At 42.2% G+C, this 16,375-nt stretch overlaps 1 protein-coding gene across 1 annotated transcript; it reads right to left on the bottom strand.

Annotated features, from left to right (window-relative positions):
* Positions 1-24: 24 nt before the first annotated feature.
* On the bottom strand, positions 25-14,545 carry fzd6 (frizzled class receptor 6). The gene is made up of 8 exons (XM_071521886.1): positions 14,415-14,545; positions 12,397-12,829; positions 7,622-7,818; positions 6,435-7,014; positions 5,883-6,302; positions 4,183-4,337; positions 3,032-3,481; positions 25-2,586 (listed from the first exon to the last, which is right to left on the bottom strand). Exons 2-8 carry the CDS (start codon positions 12,580-12,582, stop codon positions 2,424-2,426), a joined length of 2,151 nt encoding a protein of 716 aa, XP_071377987.1. The 5' UTR covers positions 12,583-12,829; positions 14,415-14,545; the 3' UTR covers positions 25-2,423.
* Positions 14,546-16,375: the final 1,830 nt, after the last annotated feature.

Raw genomic sequence — 16,375 nt, 5'->3', positions numbered from 1 at the left:
ATTAAAGACATAAAGACACACATTTTAAGTTTTATTTATTATTCAATGATATTTTATCAAAAGGAAATTGGGTTGATACAAAATGCATTTGAAAAGGTATAGGCTACATAAAAAACAACAACAACACTAAAAAAGGTTCACAAAAAGTATAGAGCAATTTCATAGATGATCTACACTAGGTCTAGGTACATCATAAACAGAACCCCTGTCCACATGCCACAATAAGTACATCAAATTATCTCTGAAATAGACTGACAAGCATTCCCTTTGTAGAGTGTAACTGGATTGTCCTGTGACTCCCAAATATAAAGGCATTAAACATAAAAAATGTGAAAGACGAAAGGTGGTGGGATAATCAATCCCCTACAAAGCAAAACATACAGTACAGCATGAAGGATACAGGGTGATTTTCAAATAATCACATAAAGTATTTGTGGAAATACTTGCACAAGAAATACATGATCCATAATCCATATATTATAAATAACCCCTGAACAAAGCCCCAAATCCCCTTACTTATTTGTTAAAGACTGTCCTATATTTAGGTTATTATACTTAATGAATAGTGGTTTGTGCTTCTAATGGCAGATAGTGCAAAGCCCCTTTGACCTGTTTCCTCAGACCGATTCAAAATCATATGAATGTGACAACTACACCAAGGCTAGGTGCATATATGGAATAGCCATATCACACATGCAGAACATCTGTCGGCTCTTTGAAGACGAGGAGTCAAAAGGAAGGCACATTTTTTTAGGATACTATAAAGCTATATTTTACCCCAGTTCACAGGACATGTAATTGAAGACACTTGTAAAGGGAGGGAATTCCGCAGAATGCAAATTGTATGTACAACAACTAAGTAGGACAACAAATAAACACTGTAGTGAAAGTAACATTTTTGAAAGAGAGAACTTTGTCAAATGAAAATCACAGAATCAGCATAGTCTAAAAATCAGCTACATCAAGAACATGCCTTTTTCAAAGGAGTAAAAAAAGTGGTACACTATGAATATTGCTAGATGAGGTTTCAAGACAAAACTGACTTTTGAACAACAAGAAAAAGAACAGACACTCAAAAAAAGTTTACCACAGGAAGACTTTCCTTACGTCGATTGTTTGGCAATATCATGACCTTCCTTATGAAAACAGTGTAGTGACTAGTCCAGTGAAAGACTTGCATTTCTAAAAAATAGAATATTATGTACATAAATATTGCATTTGTTTACTAGTGTGCTTTCTACATGATTGAACTACCAATCTACAAAACAGTAGGCCAAATAGCTTTTAATGTATACTATAAAATGAAATGACCATTGGTTGTTGTATAGTAGGAATACAGCTGTGCTGCTGAAAGGCTTCCAACATTCATCTTTATACTGTATGGCCAAAAGCTCAGTAAAGCTGAGCGACACACAGCGGCCACCCAAACAGAACCATCACAGTCCTTCAGACTCTCCTCTGAAACCCTCTGAACACTTCAGTCCAAACATACCAAGTTTCAAATACTTGAGGTAAGTCAATTTGGCTGGAAATTAACATTCACTACTACAATGTAACCAATACAATCATAATCGGATGTGCCGATCTAAGATGCAGTGACAGCTAAACTCATATCGTGGAAAACGGGATTTCCCTTGCCTCTTTGATTATAAGTTGGATGTGCTATCTAAACATCGTGAAAGTATCAAAATGCACAGTCACAAACTAAATCCACACAATCCATATTAGGAAACCAAGTCTCTAAACGAGCCGTTTGGACTTCCGTAACTTTGTGGCGTCACAATGGTATGCTCATTATAATTTGTCCGCACCATGGCTTTGGTAAGCCATTGTGGTTTGTTCTCTTCTGTTAAGATTCAGGATCTGACTCTGGCTCAAACATGTATGATTGGATCAAATTAAGTTGAGAGGTCGCCATTGTTTATTTACCTGTAGTTTTCACTACAGTTAAACCAGAGTTAAGCACCTATGGCTAGCAAAGCCGTGGTGTCTCACGTTTCACTCTTGAAACGGTTAGCCAATCAGAACATAGGGCCGTTAATATTAATGAGCCTTAAAGACACAGCAACAAAAACAGCCTGTTCTTGGTAAGGCTCAGAGAGATGCTGGAAAATGAACGTGTAAAAATGGAGTGAGAGTGTTTTGGTAAATGACACCACACAAATATTTTTTAATGGACCTCAAGACATAAAATGAAACACTGGAAAGTGTAAAATATGGGACCTTTAAGCGCACACCGAGGTACAAGCATGACGACTGGTGTTTGAAACAGGTACATGAGGCAGTGTGTAGTGGGACTCTGACTTGAGTTGTCTCAGTGGATTTAGGATGGATGGATGGATGGATGGATGGATGGATGGATGGATGGATGGATGGATGGATAGATGGATGGATGGATGGATACATTTGGATGGCTGGATGTCTCAGCAGCTGCTGTCCTTGTTGTCCTTGCTCTCCTCTGGTACCTGGCACACCAGGTGGGGGGAAGGGCCTTGGACACTACCGCTGTGTGATAGGCTTAAAGCTGGATGCTGCTGTCCACTGGGAACCTGCCTGGCCTCTGATAGGTCACTCCTGGGAGTCAACCTAAAACAACCAGGCCAAATTTAAGGGTTATGACATATACAGGTGTAGCCTGTTGGAGGTTTTACATGCTTCATCAGACAATTTCAATTTATAAGGCAAACCAGGTAGCTGCAACAAACATTTTACTCATGATACTCCAAAGGTCTCGATACTGATACATCATTTTTCAAACGTCAAGCCAATGTGTTAGGATGTTAATATATTACTATTTTGTATCTATTAGCATATGCTTAAAGGAGCATCTCAGTGCCCCCCACATCTCAGTGCAAGTAATTGTTGAGCCAATGGTATTGATCAACGACCCTATCAAGCCCCCAGAGATATATTATGGTCATTTTGTACTATAGGGCTGTAAAACTTTTACAAAACCTTGGAAGTGGAAGTGGAAAGATGAAACTTTTACCATACAATGCTAACAAAAGTATTATACATCTGCCTCACTTACCTCCCATCTGGGAGTTTGCGGAAGCTCTCTGAGCGGCTGCTGACCTTACTGGAGCTTCCCGCTTTGCTGCGCCTCTCTCCCCCTTCCCTCTCCTTCTCCCTCTCCTTCTCCCTCTCCTTCTCCCTCTCCCTCTCCCTCTCCCTCTCCCTCTCCCCCCGCCTGGAGCTTCGGCTGGAGGCGGCCCGGTCCAGATGCTCCCTGGCTGAGGTCTCAGAGAGGGAGCCATGGGCGTGGGGGTCGTGGTTGCCCAGCACGGAGGTTCCTTGGTTGGTGGTGGCGGCGGAGGTGTTGGTCGGCGTGACACCGGTGCTCGTGCCCATGGACTTGGAGATGACCTTGAGCTTGTGGGAGCTCGGCTTGTAGTGCTTCTTCTTGTGCTGCACACGGCTGTTGTGCTTGAGGAAGAACTCGCAGGACTCCTGCAGCACCCGCCGGCTTTCACTGATGGGGCTGCGGGGCAGAGAGCATGATGGTGATATGGTGGGTAATCTAGAGGGTTATTTCCTCAGAGAAATTGAATGTGGACTAGCAACACTATGCATACATTACATACATATACTAGGGTTATAACAATGTGTTGGCCAATATTGGCCTTATGTTAGACAAATTAGAAATATCATCCAGTCAGTGTCACCCACCTCCAATATGATAAATATGATGCAGTTTGGTTGATAACATATTTATTGTAGAATTGATCAATACTACACAATGTCTATGGGAAGCCCTTGATGCAGCATTTTGATGGGAATCCACACAAGTCTGCATAAATATGTTATTATTATTATTATTATCATGGCTTTCAATAGAGAGTTTTTGTGTCCCATCATTTAAATGCTTTTTCAGCCAAGAATAAAATTCTATGGGGGAATTTTTTTTTGGGGGGGGCATGAAAATGATCAAACTTTATCTGAATATCAGCAATAATATTGCCTATGAGCAGCTTCAGGTATTGGTATTAGCCTTCAAAAACCCACATCGGCCATATCCTAACATGTTATTCATGAAATAAATTTGCCTGTGTGGTTACACCAGATCAATGACATGATCGATGAGCATGATCGGCCGATCAATGATCAATTACCCTATTTGCACTCAATCAATGACTAAGCAAAAGCATTACATGTGTTCTGTAGTGTTGAGCTTGAGCTTACTCTGTCTTGCGGGTCCTGTTGAAGAAGTAGGCCCACTCTGAGCAGGTCTTCTTGCTGCTGACCCAGAACACGGCAGATATTCCAACCACCAACGTCATCAGGTATTTCACCAGGAACAGGGACAGGTCAGGACGGTCATACTCTGTCGTCTGAAACTGAGAAACAATTACCTACCATAATAGAATCCTTGTGATTTAGACAATGACTGTGTGTGTGTGTGTGTGTGTGTGTGTGTGTGACAGCTGTAACTTGAAAACGAATAAATCCAATTTTGACCAAAGCATAAGATGAAATCCTGCTTTTGAAAGCTTCCCTACAGATACTGACAATCACAGTGTTTTAAACAAGGGAGTAAACTACTTTCCTTTTGTCTCTCCCTTACATTTTCCTTTTTTCACATTTTCTCTGACACTTTCCTTCTCTCTCTCTCATTGTTTTCCCACTGTGCTTCGGCATACAGTATTTTATATTTCACACATTCTTTTTTTTCATTGCTCATGGGTCCAGGTTCACCAGGTTATGCATATTTGTGTGTTGGCCTTGGGTAAAGTAGTTTCCAAATGGCAGCACTGCCATAATTTTGCAGTGTTTGTGACTGATGCTTTTTTTTTTAAACACTCACATATAAGAGATTGTCAGACCTCATTTAAAGCGGACACACACTGCTACTTGGCACTGAACGTAATTTGACTGGCCTGTGTAGCTTGTAATTGTGATTTAGTTACTTTAACGCCTTTGCTCCACCCAGATAGGAACAGGCCATTTTGAGGACTTGGCACAATGAGCCACTTCCCTGACTGGCTGACTGGAGGTGAACACCACTCCTCTAGCCCTGAATGGCAGATTTTTATTTAAGTCCAGCATCTACGTAGACACTGAAGCAACATCTAAATGGCTGGTAAAAGGGTGCGATTAGGTACTTAGGCAGAATGGCAGTGACTACAAATTTCCATCTTTCATTGCCATTTTCATTTTCATGCCAAATATTGGGAAAAAGGGCACCCTATGCCGTTGCCCACTTTAAAGTCTTTCTTAATGTGTTGTTTCCTTTACTGTGTCCAACCCCTACATACTATCGATTATGGTTTGTTTTCATTGACAGGTGTGCCACTGAAATAAAGTAGGCACTGTCCTGATAGATGATTAAATAGCGTTAGTGCTGTCCTTCCCTGAAACATCAACACAAATTCTTACCAAATATTAAAACCCAATGGAATGTCTTCCTAGGTTTATTTCACACATTGGAGAGACAGTAGCTGTGTATAAATACAGGATGGTTTGCATAGCCTGCACCTGATTGGAAGAATACACCACTCGTTGGGCTGCCCTCAGTATCTGTCCCCAGTTTCAAACTGGAAAAACATGGGGGTTTATTCAGATAGGTCATGCAGTTGCTGAATCTTGATCAATTTTAGATCTACAACGGCTAGTTTTAAAGTTTGTTCACAAGGTTTGGGAGTTTCGAGAGGCAGCGAGTCACGTTGGATGCCCCTGATTGGCATATTTGTCTGGTCAAATTTACTGTATGCAAATGTGGGGTGGCAAATGTGACACACCACCTCTTGAAACTCGCTGTGCTGCTACCAGTATGCATTGCATGGCTGCTCATGTCACTGGAATTGGTCAAAACGTACCACTACTCTTCTCTCAGTTAAATGTTGAACCTAAACACCTTCAGTGAGTGTATAAGCCACAGCTACCTTGTGAGAGCAGGGGATGCTGTACTCCTGACAGCGGTCGTTGATCCAGGTTCTCTCCCAGGTGCTGCGCTGACTCTGTTCGTAGGTGTAGCAGGCCAACAGAGTGACCAGTGGTACCAGGTACAGGCCGCTAAACACACCGATGCGGATCATGAACTTCTTCAGCTTCTCCTGGTTGCGCTCGTCATGCTGGATGACCTGCCGGACGTGGTTGAGAGAAACGATCCCGGCCAGCAGGAGGGAGAGGCCCACGATGACGCCCACGCACAGCGGAGCCAGCACAAAGTAGCGCAGGGCGTCCAGGTCGTAGAGCCCCACGAAGCAAACCCCGCTGATGTTGTCCCCTTCGACCTTGTTCAGAGCCAGCAGCATGACAGTCAAGGACCCGGGGATCCCCCAGGCTGCAGAGTGGAACCACACCTGCAGACAGAGGACACAAGGAACAAAATATTCAACTGTCTTTTGGCTCAGGACCTTTGCCTCCTGTGATCTTCTCTGAACACTCTCCACCGTATGCTTCTGTATAAAGCTTTAAAATTTTAAGAACCTTACCGCTTTCTTTTCAATAGCCTCACAGCTCCACTTGGGGCCAGCGGCCAGGAACCAGGTGATGGTGAGGATGACCCACCAGACGATGCCGGCGGTGGAGAAGAAGTAGAGGAGCATGAAGAGCAGAGTGCAGCCTTTACTCTGAGACCCCAGCACCACTGTATCCACACCGGCCGGATGGGAGGCCTTAGTACAGGCTGCATTGTTCCCCAGAAGGAACCCGATGAAGTAGATAAGCGAGACGAAGCTGTAGCAGACGGCGTAGAAGATTATGGGACGTTCGGGATAGCGGAAACGTTTGACGTCGATAAGGAAGGTGAGGAAGGTGAAGAGCGTGGCGCCCAGGCAGACGATGGAGCACACGCCAATGAAGCTCTTGGCAAACTCGATGTCGTGGGGTTTGAAGTACATGTTGGAGCAAGGAGGAGCGCAGTCCTGGGCGCCCAGGAACGACGAGCCCTGGCCTGGCTTGGTCTTCAGCTGTAGTGGGCACCAGAAGCCCAGGTCCCTCTTAGCTGATGGGGAGTTCATGGAGGTGGTTGGAGGGAGAGCTGAACCATCAGGAGAACTACATGTGTCCAGTCTGTAGGATGACAAAACACAGAACACATTTATATCCTTTATATGCCAATATGGAGAGTTAATTCCCAAAATATATATATATATATACATTTTGAGTTTTCAGTCACTATAAGTGTTATAATTTTGTCAACCAAGGAATTAAGTTACTGACTATGCTATGCCCATTTTGTCTTAATGTTGTGCATTCATTTTGGCATTTATTTTGTAAGTTTTGTGAGTAGTTGTCACTTTGTTCAAATGGTCAATATCTCATTTTGGAATGAATGTCTTCACAGGTAAATAGTATCCAAGCTGAATGCAGCTAATAGATCTCTAAGAATAAAGACACTGCAAACACTTGAAAATCAAGACATAGAGGCATATCACTGGTTCTGAACCATGTGCCATCGAGGCCCAGAGTATGCAGGTTTTCACCCCAACCAAACACTACAACTGCTGATTTTACTGATTAGTACACTTTCAACCAAAGAGTAGGAACTAAGCAGCTAAATGAGCTGCTGTAGTGATTGGTTGGAATGAAAACCTGGAGGCTCTTGGGCTTCAATGGCACGATTAAGAACCACTGGTCTAGCTCTCGTGGATTGTTTGTAGTTGTGGGTTCTTCTTACCTGTCACACTGCAGTTCAGGAGGCCAGGTGATGCCAAAGGTAGCAATATCGTTCCTGCAGTCAGAGAGCACAGCCTCGCACTGCTCTCGGCATGGACGGATCACCTTGGTCTCCTCGGTGCATGCTGGGATAAAGGCCTGGCACAGGAAGTGGTGGACATCTGGAGAGCAGCGCAGCTTTGTAAGGGGCATGAAGGGCTGGGGATCGAGAGAAGAGTTGAAGAAGATGAGCATCTTATGTCTGCCTTTTCTTTTATACTGTAGGCATCAAGAAGGTCTCTCTGGGGCTAAGAGAGGAGATTTAAGAAGATTTAAGGAGGTTTCATTAGAAAACAAAGAGAGGCCTTTTGGATTTTTCATTTTAAAAGCTCTCAATCAAATGGAATGAATGAGGAATTTAATTTTAAAGATTTTCTTTAGATGTTTTGATATGGTACAATGTTTGTGCCTGTGATGATAGCATGATGATAGCTGATAGCAATTGTTTTGCTTTGTTTTTAAGACATTTTAAGACTTTTTCAACTAATGTTTTTCAGAAAATATAATAGTTTTTTGTGTGAGTGGTTGTTTGCCTTATGATGATCACCAATTGGAGCTATTATTATTATTTACCAATTTACTGATCTGCTGCATATCATGTGATGCTGACGGAGTACATGAAGGTGACCCAACCAGGGTCCCCTGCCATGGGCGACACCATAAATAGACCACAGTTTTAATCTCAAGCAAAAGACAGATCTCTACAGTAAAGTACAAACTGAGAGCTGCTGAGCTGCTCTACAGCGCCACACAAAGGGTCCCATTCACTGGCTGGGAACCATATTCTTCCGTTTCAACAGACTGGTGGAGGACTGGGGGGCCGAGCGGGGAGGGGAGGGGGGTTGGGGGGGAGACTAGTGGGCATGGGCTGCAGGAAATGACTGCATGGACGTTTGGAAACATACGACAGGCCAGGAAGGCTGGAATGCAAAGAGGTGTTGATAGGTTAGGCTGCCACAGTATTACTGTGTCTACAGCATGTGTACCATGAAGGATTAATGTGGATTTACAGTGGCATACATAGTTTACACTGGATAAAGACAACGTCACCCCAGTTAAAGCAGTCCAAATCATGTATACGTTGTTGTTTCTTTATCCATAGATTCTTGATAATAGCTGTACAGCGTCTTCTACAAGAGGGCCCTATATTATTGCATCTAAGCCATTTTATGTAGATTCCAAATGTGCCAGAATGATCGGTTTCACCTCCTTTTTTCTGTTTTCTGTTGTCAACATAAAGAGATCCTATCAAGCCCATATACTAATGTAGTATAAAAAAAACATGAAAACTGATGCCATGTATTATCACTATATCAACCCATTAACAATTATAAACCTGCATCAAAGCAATCTATCCATATGAGAGTTTTAGAGTAGTCAGGGACTCTTGATTTGAATTGCATCAACCATTATAAGACCTTCATGTCTAGGTTACAAATGCATGGATGTAAGATGAGAACTGCTGTTACTCTTAACTGCTAATATTTGTACACGAAACACACACATACACCACACACACTCCAACACAGTGCAAATCGAACAAGTCCACTATTCAATGTTTTCTCTCCCCGTTTTCCTAAACTCCAGTCTGGCAGTAGGCCCACGTCTCTCTGGGGCCTGGGCTTGCACCCTCTGACAGTAAGAGTCCTTGTTTCTCCCCCGTGGAGGTCCTGGACTCCTTCTCAATGAGCTCTTCTTGCTGGACAATCTGACTTTTATTTGCTTTATGGCAGAGCTACTGTAAAAACTGCACTCATTTCAGAAACCTTCAACCAGGATCAGGAGCAGAAGTCAAGTCGACTCATTCTAAGAGGCTAAATCCTCCACAGAGAGTTTCATACCAAAGTACTTCAAGGATTAAAAGATTCAAAAACATGGCTAGACATTCACTTTTATGTGTTTGCTCTAACTTTCAAGATAAATTGTTCCATGTCTGTTACAGTATGGAGGTCATTTACTTTTTCCATTCTCTTTGTATTCAAACACCTCACAGGTTGTTTCAAAAGCTGGCAAACACCGTTGGAATCTGGGAACGAGGACGGAAAAAGGTTTGCCCTCCTCTGGAAAATCCTACTGATAGGGCTGTACTGAGTCCAGACCAAAGCAGAAGTCTGCTTGATTACAACATCAGGGCTTTGTAACAAATCACTGCACACTTTCAAAGAGAGCTATGTATAGTATGCAGTGTTGAATGTAGGCCAGTATGTGTAGGCCTGTCACCTGGGCGACAAGACGACGGAGGTAAGATTGCGTACAGGGGAAATGAGTGAGTGATTAACAGAGAGAGAGAATACTCATTGTGGTATGCAGGATAGCCTTTGTGAGAGACTGGGTGTGTCCCTCCCCTTCCTCCAGAAATCAAAGGCCCCACACAACAAAGTCGACTAAGTTCCCTGTGGCCAAGGTTGCTATGAAATAAGAAGCCTATACCTCTGCCAGATGCAACATAAAAGACTCCTTCAGCAGATCACTGTTCATTCGCAACACTCTCACACCAAAAGTGTGTAACCCAAACCTCGGCCTGCTGGAATGCCAGGACACAAGATGCAACTACCACAGAAACTGAGTTCCCTGCTGAAGGGACAGGCAGCACAACACCTTGTCTAAGTAAGCCTTTATCAATTTGTAGTAATTATTCCTCAAAAAACTAGGGATTTCAGGAGTAATGGCTTGACGTAGACAACACAGAATTAAAACATAACAGAGATAACTCGCACTATTTAGCCACACACCTATTAGGACACATCATCCACTTGAAAATTCTCCATATGCATAAAGCAGAACAGAGCAATGGTTAAAGCTGCACTTGGCAAGATTCTCCACCCACAGGGAGTGACGAATCGAATCTTAGGTATAAAATACAAACTTGTCTCCTAAACAGCAGCAATCGAGCTCTCCGTCCAGAGGACAATGGACTCATCAACGTTACTTTACTTTACTTTATTGGTTTATTTTTCAGGGACAATGCACATCAATCAACAGTCAAACTGAAAATGAGCCAGAGTTAGCCAGAAAGGCTAGTTTCCATCTGCTGTCCCTGGCCAGATGTTTAAAAGGCAGCCTAAAACTTCAAATAAGATAGAATTAAAATGCATGTGTTACAGAGATAAAGAAACAAATGCACATATAAGCATAGCGTACATAAGACACTAACGCAGAGCGGACACAATAACATAGACTATAGCATGCATCGGACAGAACAAACACATCTACAGTAAAAGCACATATATGACACTAGAGAACATAGCATACACATCAGCACGGACAATAGCATGCACTGAACAAGACAAATGCACATACTAGAGGCAAGACAAGCAAGCAGGACAAGACAGTTGGCAAGATGTCGGCAGAAGCATCGGTTCCAGTACTAATGTATACATGTCTGGCTATTGATAAGCCATAATTTCAGCTGCCTGTTCTCTATGGCATTTGGTACAAAAACTACAGATTCTGTGCAGGCTCCCAGCACATAGACAGAAATAGAGAGGAGCCCCCTATTAATGCCAAAACGTATCATTTTCTGTCTTTTCGTGCTGCAGCTGTCATAGCTCTTTCTGCATTCCAGTACGACATATTTGTCTTGTCTTGTGTCACATATTTTGATGTTGTTTTTGAGAAACAAATGCTTGGCCATTGAAATCCCCATGTCCTAAACCATTAAAATGTTCCTTCCCTCAGTTTCTATGTGGTGATGACATATAGTTGTATCTAAATTTGTTAAGAGGATTGTGGGAGTTGAAAATTCAATGTACTAAGGTGTGAATATTCATAATTCACATAAAATTTTAATAGTAACATAGTTTAGCTCCCTTTTATTAATTAGACACTACTCAATGAAGAACAGACATGATTTGTAGAAAACGATCTTCTCACGTGCTGTAAACTGTAATGAATTTGCCTCTTAATGACCACAGCGCCATGGAATTCAGTGTTTGTCCAAAATGGATTTTAAGCCAATAGGCCTAATGATACCGATATTTATAGACTGAAGCCGCTAATTTGTGCCGATATTCAATATCTTTAAATTTGACCTTTTTCATACCAAAAATGTACAAGGATTCAGTGTAAAGAATTATATTGTTGTCAGGGTGGAAAAGCCTCTGAAACAGCATTTAGACCATGATGAGAAACTAAAACTTCCATTGAAACCCAGAGGAATGAAATTCCTTTAGTGTTCTAAAGCAGCAGCTCTTTTAGGCAGTGACCCACCTCACCTATTCAATGGCAGGTAAACTCTGGGATACATGAGGCCTTTAAATGAATGATTTACAAAAAGCGTGATTAAACAATTAAATGAACAAACTAGAAGGGCACTTGGAGAGCGCAGACCTCCGCCAAGGCCAATAGTCCAGTCTGCTATGATATGCAAATTTCGTGAGTCGGATCAGGATCCACTCCAAAATGTAATGGGTTCTTCCTTGGCCCATGCTACAACCTTCCACGAAGTTTCATGAAAATCGGCCCAGTAGTTTTTCCATAATCCTGCTAACAGACAAACAAACGGCACCGAAAACATAACCTCCTTGGCGGAGGTAATAAAATGCACAAAGAAGATCAAATTTCACTGTAGATTTTACGGACTGTTATGGACAGAGGAACCTCCACCATATTGCCGATGGATGACACTGACTGGCTGTCATCCAAGGTCAATATCAACTTAATATATCGCCAAACTAATATATCAGTCTAACCCTAGTGGTAATAAATAATATAGTAGATCATGACATGAGGACTCACCTCCATCTTACTGGCTGCAATCTCCTGATCATAGTGCTCCATCATGTTGGGGAAGAAGGTCATGTTGTAGGGCATCCCCAGGCACCGGTGCACTTTGATCGGCTCACAGGTAAACAGGCTGTGCGCCCTGCAGCTTCCCACTCCTATCAGTGCCAGGCACACCCACAGCGGTCCGGGCATCAGCATTTTGGTGGCTGGTTGATCGTGAGTGTGTGGATTTTTTTTGTATACAAGAACAAGTTTCTTTTAGGCTCAGTGTGAGGATATCTTGGCCCAAACTCTGGATTCCCCTGGCTCACGCTTTCATCCACATTCCACGTCGCCTGGGGTCATCTCAGTGGAGACGGTGGGGCTGGCGGCAGGTAAAACATTCCCATCAGCCCTCTGTCGGGTCAGCATGTGCTTCTGGATCACAGCTAGGAATCCCACAACCCTGAGAATAAAGCAATTTAACTGAGTTGGGTTTATGTTTCCATCTACACAAGGTGTTGTTGCGTTGGCTTCGGGGCATGATGCTATTCCAACATGTCTGTGATTAAGACTTCTAGACTGGTTTTATATTTGGGCTTTTCATTATAAGACTGTAAAACTTTTACAGGCAAGGAACCACATGAAGATTTGCATTGGACCACAGCCCATAATTTGATAACATTTTGTCCTCAGGAACCCCATCTAAGATGATTGTTGTACTTAGTTATTATTTAGTATAGAATTGCACTGAATGTCAGTTACCTAAGAGATAACAGTGCAGTGACTGAAGCCCTATCATCAAAACAGTCTTTCATACATTCTGTGCTAACATCTAGAGAGTGAAATAAAGGTGAAATGAAACTATTCCTCATTCTGCTGGCGACCCCTGAAGGGCCCCTGAGGTCCCCAGACCACACTTTGGGAACCACTGTTATAAGATGTATCAGTCACATGGAATTAAGGGATCAAAATCCAGTCATCCCCTTGCAGAGAGTTAAGTGCATGCAATAACACAGGGTGGGGAGTACTGAGGAGCCAGGCTGATTCAGTAGAATAAGTCTCAGCTTGTTGATGCACATTAAACTTCACATTAAAGTGTCAGAGTTTCTCACACACTTGCACAGGCAACTATCCTAACAATCATGCACAGCTGAAGGTGAAATGCACAATTCACACACTGAGTGCAGGGAAAAGTTTCAAAAAGTTTAAGTTAGCTGTTGGTAATCCTATAGGCAGGGATGTAGTAGACAGTAAACCAACTTAAACTCAGTTTATTTGCAGAATAGAGGGTTTTTTTTAACACCAAAAATAAATCTTTATGAGATAAATTCACAGTATGCATCATGGCAAGTAGTATTGAACTGAAGTGAGTTAGGCTATATGAGGATAGGGTCTTTTAAGATTAAATAAATTATAGGCTAATTGATTTTTGTTTATATATGTGGTTGTTTTCCTTATGATGATCTTATGACAGTTTACCCACCTTTTTTTTTATTTAGCCCTACATCACTATTCATAGACAGCAACCATTCCCTTGAAAAAGTGCAGATTGCAGGCCTAAACTTATTTCAACTGTCCAAAAGAATTTAGTATCAACAAGGCAAGGCAACAAGGTTATATTGGGAGATGCAAAGAAGACAGTGTATTTTCATATGCTTAACGAGGAAATAAACGTTCACAATGAAAATATTGTAACGTTATGACAAATATCACCTATAGGCCCATGGGTAGCCTATAACTATGTTACAAGCTGATATACAGGACAGTAAAGTGGTCGTTAACGAGTTCATGGTAGCACACCCCCTTTTTTACCAAAAGTCCATTATGTAAACATTGTAAATATTTTTAAATGTATCAGGTCCAAATCTGGCAGTTTTCCAGACTTCACCGGGGGCTGGACGACCGTTTCCCCACAAATCAGACGCCAAATGCGGGGAGAGAGTACAGTAAACATCCCTGCCTCGGTCGGTGGTTTGGGACGGGCCCAGATCGGCTTCGGCACAACAAAGTTTGAAAACTATATCAGAAAATGAGACACAGACACTTACCCTCGACTTCCCAGGAGTTCATTAACAGGTAACTACATGGATACTCTTCGGAGCAATCCTTTGGGGGATTTGGTAGCGTGTTTCCTGCGATAAACTCCCGCAGAGTCCCTCTGTCTTTTCTTGTCTGGCGACTCTGGACTAATGCTGCCTTCCAGTGCTCTCGGAAATATCCAAATATTGACATAAAAGCACATGGACGGTTCGTTTCACTCTTATCAGTTTGACATTCCACAATAAAACGAAAATAGAACCATTTTGAACAAAAAACAACAAGATTTGTGTTTTTTGTTTTGGAAAATTGGTTTCGGACACTAATGGTAGCACAACAAATTTGTCTGATAAAACATACACACATGCCTCAGCTCATGCACTTTTCCAAACTTTGTTATGCTGCTGCAACACAAAGTAGGCCTGCCACAAAACAATAGCTTCCAAAACACGTTTACTTTCTTTTTGGTTACCAGTTATATATATAAACTGATTTTAAGATTTTAAATCAGCCAAGCACTGCTAGGTCTGGCCCCTATAGCGAAGTGCAGTGAGATCCTCTGGTCCTTCTGACCGTCCCTCAGTCTAGACCCAAGACTAAAGACAATTTACTATTTTTTTTAAAGGGGGGCTTGCACCCACAAATGGAAGAAAAAACTTCTCAAATTGAGAAATCTCAGTGCAAATTTTCCATTTTATTTTCATCAAGTAATGCCTTCTTATGAAGCACTTTGTAAACTCTGCTTTTACATAATTGTTGTTTAAAGTTGTTGTTTTTTATTAGTATTACACTTGACCGACCAAAAGCACTTGAATACACCGACAAATTGTATTTACGATTTATAAGCTTGGACACTAACTGGGAGTACTTGAAGGCAGCATATGTGCAGATATGCAGGATTGGTCCCTGACGCGTGTAAAGGAAGCTGGAATTCTGAATCTAAAGCAGCCTAAAAAGTGGGAAAATGGTTGACAACAGTTGAGTGATTTTTAGGTTTAGTTATTTTTAGAAAATCAACTTTTTGATTTATTTGATTTTCTTGCTCAACTCCGTGAACTTTACATGTAGCAATTTCATGTCTCTATTTCACGTCCTACCGATAGGAGGTGCTGTCTGCAGTAACACAGAAAGAAGAGGTGATGTTTGGGAGAAGAAGAAGTCATATTTTCTGGTAGTTGTCCTAAATCCCGCTAGATGGCAGAGTTAAGTCACAGATTGATCAAAAGTCTTTGAGAAGATCTATAGTAATATAGTCAAATAAATTCTCGAGGGAAACTACAAATATCACAACAAAACGTTCAGCTAGCATGCAGTCACTATAAGTCAAAAAAACTGGCCACAGAATACCCTATAGTAATACCATAGGAAAAAATAAATAATAATAAAAAAAAATACCATAAAGCATGATAAGGTCTATAAACTCCACGGACACACTTTATGTTCATAGAGGGATATTGTAGGAATATTATAGTGATTTTCAGCATTGAGAAAGTGCCAATGTTAGCTTAGAAATTGTAATTTAAATATATATATTCAAAATTTCGCTGGGGACCTCCGGGAACCCTTTCAAGGACCCCTGGGTGGACCCTACTTTGAGAGTCATTATAATATTTACGCCCCCCCCCCCACCCCCTTTCCCCCATCATCACCACCACCGCCGCCACCACACACCCACCCAATTTGCCATTCCTCAATTATCCACCTAGGGGCGCTGTGTCCCCTATACGTTCAGATTCATGTGACCGCTGTGGAGAGGCGGGGTTACAATGTAACAATTTAGGTGCTACAGTGTAACCAAGAAAGTGTCCGTGATAACTGAGCGCGTCTGCTCGGCGTTGCACTCTTCTCTCCATCCGCCGCAGATGTACAAGAGATCAAGCTCGGACATCAAATGACATTTCTAACGGAGGCGCTGCCGAGGGGGACGGGACTGGCTCACAACACGTTCATATGAGGTGCGTAAGCCTGTGGC

Source organism: Centroberyx affinis, unplaced genomic scaffold (genome assembly GCF_046629955.1).
Source record: "Centroberyx affinis isolate AG114_WGS23_722 - 3 ecotype Tasmania unplaced genomic scaffold, CSIRO-AGI_Caff_v1 ptg000939l_1, whole genome shotgun sequence".
NCBI lineage: Eukaryota > Metazoa > Chordata > Actinopteri > Beryciformes > Berycidae > Centroberyx > Centroberyx affinis.
This window is presented reverse-complemented; position numbering and strand designations above follow the sequence as displayed.

Excerpts from the sequence above, each read along its gene's own strand:
- fzd6 (XM_071521886.1), bottom strand. The coding sequence starts at position 12,582 with ATGCTGATGCCCGGACCGCTGTGGGTGTGCCTGGCACTGATAGGAGTG. Across the intron at positions 3,482-4,182 it reads AACAGGACCCGCAAGACAGA|CCCCATCAGTGAAAGCCGGC; the intron begins GTAAGCTCAAGC and ends TCTGCCCCGCAG. Across the intron at positions 2,587-3,031 it reads CGCAAACTCCCAGATGGGAG|GTTGACTCCCAGGAGTGACC; the intron begins GTAAGTGAGGCA and ends TGGTTGTTTTAG.